This window comes from Azolla caroliniana, unplaced genomic scaffold (assembly GCF_043228905.1).
Source record: "Azolla caroliniana isolate FFs.n. ecotype wild unplaced genomic scaffold, voAzoCaro1.0.p SCAF_1224, whole genome shotgun sequence".
Classification (NCBI taxonomy): Eukaryota; Viridiplantae; Streptophyta; class Polypodiopsida; order Salviniales; family Salviniaceae; genus Azolla; species Azolla caroliniana.
The window spans coordinates 6,489-10,839 of NW_028231659.1; the positions used below are offsets into that span (position 1 = coordinate 6,489).

At 36.2% G+C, this 4,351-nt stretch overlaps 1 protein-coding gene across 1 annotated transcript; it reads right to left on the reverse strand.

The window, feature by feature from the left end:
• Positions 1-1,702: 1,702 nt before the first annotated feature.
• LOC147847300 (nicotinamide adenine dinucleotide transporter 1, chloroplastic-like) lies at positions 1,703-4,319 on the reverse strand. Its single transcript, XM_087339341.1, has 4 exons — positions 4,066-4,319; positions 3,904-3,992; positions 2,913-3,007; positions 1,703-2,644 (listed from the first exon to the last, which is right to left on the reverse strand). The coding sequence occupies exons 1-4, from the start codon at positions 4,317-4,319 to the stop codon at positions 2,306-2,308; spliced, it is 777 nt and encodes a 258-aa protein (XP_087195467.1). The 3' UTR covers positions 1,703-2,305.
• Positions 4,320-4,351: the final 32 nt, after the last annotated feature.

Genomic DNA, 4,351 nt, shown 5'->3' on the forward strand with positions numbered 1-4,351 from the left:
ACATGATCCTTCACTTGAATAACCCAGATGCCCACCATATGTTTCTGGGCAATCATCACTACACATCACCAAGCAAACACAATTTGCACCACTAGCAATTGGTATCCTTTCAGTCGGAAGGAAATGAAAGTGAAGTTATCCACTCCGCCAAGACCTTGATGACCATCATGTTGTATTGGTGAGGATGTCAACAAGTTGGACTAAATGGAGGATGTGAACATACAAGCTTACTTAGTAAACCATCCCCAAGTAACCCCACAATATAAGATTGATATTCTCCAAGTTATGTTGTACCAAAGACCTCATCCAGTGGTCAATGTCATTGTCTTGTCGACATGCAATGCCAAGGCCTAGACAAGTGATACAACAAATGCCAAGTTTGTTGATAATCTAGAGACCAAGTCCATCACCTTGAATCTTTTGGGGAGCTCACGAAAAACAAGAGATGAGGCATTGAACAAGCCTAAGAGTTGGTTGTGACCAATGAGGTCCATTGACTTGTGTCCAAATGGCCATAAGGAATTCACAAAACCCCTCCTTTGACAACTACCCTGCCCCACCCAAACAAAAGACATTGTCAAAACCTAATCTGACCATTAAGGATTCTAAGTCCCAACAAACAATAGATGAAGTTGCAAATACAAGCCTCAATTATCCCACCTTTTATACATCACAATTTTGAGCCTTCTACGTTTGGATTCATCCACATTATATGTTGTAGGATGGGCACACCATAATGTTGATCACCCATAATGGGTAACCTAGACAATCCTACCCTCCATATGTCACAAATTTGATCCTCTAGTGTTCGCATAATATGTAAACCCATGGCCACACTATAATGTTGACCATCCACCTGGTGTAATGATCCAAAACCTAGGTATACTTAATTACATTATAAGAAAATTTAGGATCCATGAGGAAATATCATTAAATGTTGGATAGTGGGAGAATAATCTCCCATACCTACTCGCCTCTCTACTCTATGTAGGATATGCACACAATGTTATGACTCATAAGCAAGGACTTGGATTAGAAGCATTCATGTCTACTCAAAGTTGCCTTGTCATCCTTTAAGAAAGGCACCTAGAGTAGGATGATGACCAAAACATACTCAAGTAGTCTGAGCTAATGTAACCTTTGGATACAATAACATAAGTTTAAGCATCTTTGTATGTGTCATAAAGAGCATGATAGTCACCATCCATGCATATCAACATACACAAGTAAGACACATACTGATGGTAAGAAGATGATAATCAATAAGAGTAGAGAGACCAAATTTTCATTGTTCACAAATAAAATTAAAATCATCGAGTATTAGAAAATAAATATTATAAACATTCTCATTATCGCACAAAAGGTCACTACATGCAAAACATCAAGGTTACCAAGAGTCAAGATAATTAATTCCATCATGCTTTTAAGTTGTGCATAACAAGCTGCCTTGCATTGAAAGACATTGTTAAGTTAAAAATAACATACCGATAAAGCATATGAAACATGATCAATATCAACTTTAAAATACAATAAGTTTTACAATCATATCTGCTTTTGTTGATGACATTGTTTAAAACTTGCTCGATAAACCATTAATCAAAAACAGCAAGTTGTAATGCTTTTCATTACAAAACCACAATAAATATTGCTAATTTTCATTGGGAGAATACAATCTAATGTACATTATATAGGACAATGAGACTGCAGCATAAACAATTTTATTGATATTAGTATTACAAATATTCAGGGAACAAGTTGATGAAAAAAATTCCAGTCTAAACAGAAATAAAATGCAAAACCATAAATTGGGTCCTTGGTAGGGATATGAATAGCAAAATTGCCATTTCAACACACCCAATGAATGGCATCAATTATATACCTTACACATGCATATACATAGCTATGCATTATATATACATATATATTTGCATCTATTTATTTCCTTGTAGTGCAAAGAATCAAACAATATCGCATGCCTTCTGAATTACTCTTCAACCATAACCTCTCAATGAAAGAACCATGTGGAGGGCTTAGTATAACGAATATTAGCCGAGAATCGAGATGATTGCTAACTTTCGTCCACTGCCCAAGAGCATCGATTACTAAAATTAGCAGTAAACTACAACGATTCATTGAGGATTTCCTCCGTTCTCGCGCACCGCAGAATATTGAGCCCATTTTTTTCTCACAATTTGTGCATCTTGTAATGGAGAGTGAATTTTACTCTCAACCCTCCTGGTAAACAGATCAGATGAGGGTGTTAATTCAATAAATAACCAAAACAAATTTTGACAGATCACAGTTTTTATTGGCCTGGGGCATGCAATCGATCTTTTTGTTGCAAAGGTGAAGAAGGCTTCACATTTGTAGATGAGGAGCTGTTCTTATTGTTTGATTCTCTGTCTTTCAAAAGCTCAGGTCCACTGGACGGAAACATTTTCTCCAGCTTTTTCAGTAAGAATTCATAACTTGTAAATGTGATCACGGCAGCTGGAGTTGTCCTCATTAGGTTGGTTCCACATCCACTATAAAATCCTGCAATGCCTTCCTTTAAGTATACTTTCCGAATACAGTCAATCACTCCTTTGTAGCGTATTACCGCATTCTTGGAGCAGCTTTGCTCTTGTAATCTTGACCTTACAACCTGACTTCACAGCAGTTAATCAGTTAATATAATGTCATTGCATTTTGACAACCGTACATTATGACTTCAGAGCAGTTAAGTAAGCAGGTTCTTTAACATATTTTCTTTGCATTTTGACAACCTTACAACCGAACTATAAAACAGTAAACAGGCAGGTAACATATTTTCGTTTTACTTTCATGATCTTACAACTAGTCTTATCAAAGCAGTAATAGGTTGATATCATATTTCATCAAAACAGAGAATAATGTCTGGCCTTTAACCTTACCTCGTGAGGATATGTTAGGGTTGATGCCATAACTTTTGATATTGACGATGCAGCTGCGACATCTCCGCTGCTTAGGTTTTCCAGACTGATACCCTCTGATTTAGATAATAATAATAATAATAATTCAGCAAAACCTTTCAGACCAAAACATCGACAGACTTGCTAAAAAATTTACCAATATGATAATAATACAATTCGTGAGGATGGTCTTATAAGTAGCAGCATTAAGATCTACTCTAAAATTCGAAGCAGACAAATACTGTACATATTATTAAAGCTGCGATCTAACATAACGTGGATTTCCATTTTCTAAAACTTCCTATACTAGATTCTAAATGTTCAGGCTAGATCTGTCCCAGCCATCACCTACACATACATATCATTGTAAGAACAAGCAAGTACTTCCAACTTGCAAGCACAAACGAAGGAGAGTTAAAAACAACAAAAAATATGTATGAACTTTAGAGTCTATTACATTAATAACATTGTCTATTTCCATTTTCTAAAACTTCCTATACTAGATTCTAAATTTTCAAGTTAGATCTGTCCAACCCATCACCCACACATATATCCCATCATAAGAACGGGCGAGTACTTCCAACTTGCAACACAAGAAAGAGAGAGAGAGAGAGAGAGAGTGTGTGTGTGTGTGTGTGTGTGTAACTGAGTGAGTGAGTGAGTGAGAAGCAAAAAAATGAAGTAGGACCTTGAAAGTTTGTCTTCCACCATTAGAACTTTTAAATGAATAACATCGTATAACTAAACGGAAAAAAATAGACTATCATTATCAGCTCACACCATCCGTTCCTATATTACAACCTGGATTTGGATCCACGGGTGATAATCATGCAAACTATAAACCTCAAATGTTTTCCACAGTGATTTTGTAGGGCTTAAGTGTAACCAATAGAATCAACTACAGTATACCCCAAAGGACATAAACAGAAATGATCTATTTTATTAAATTTTAAAAGAATAATAAATATCTTACTCTTCTCAGCAAAATGTTGTTTCAGTGATTCATAAAGAGGAAATTGAACTGCTACATGACTTATTCCAGCTAACGCTGGAACAATGCCGCTGTTCAATATAAATAAACAATCAGCTTAAAGAACAATGTACACTATCCAGGCATCCCAGAGATGAGACATACCTGTAGAGGCCACGAATGCCCTCCTCGGTATATATTCGACGAAGGGCACCAACGGTGCTTGTATATGGTTCATGACCTGCCTTCAAGTGCTGGGTCTGCAATATGGAATAAATCCAAATGCGCTGAAAATTAAAGCATTGCCAGCTAACAAGTAATATACAAAAAATAAACAACTTTGGAAGAACATGTAAAAACTGCAATGCCCTGGTAACTGTTGGCAAAATAGTACACCAGACTAGTCTCAGCTCAAACATGGAAATGTTCAATCTTTTAATTCAAAGTCTGC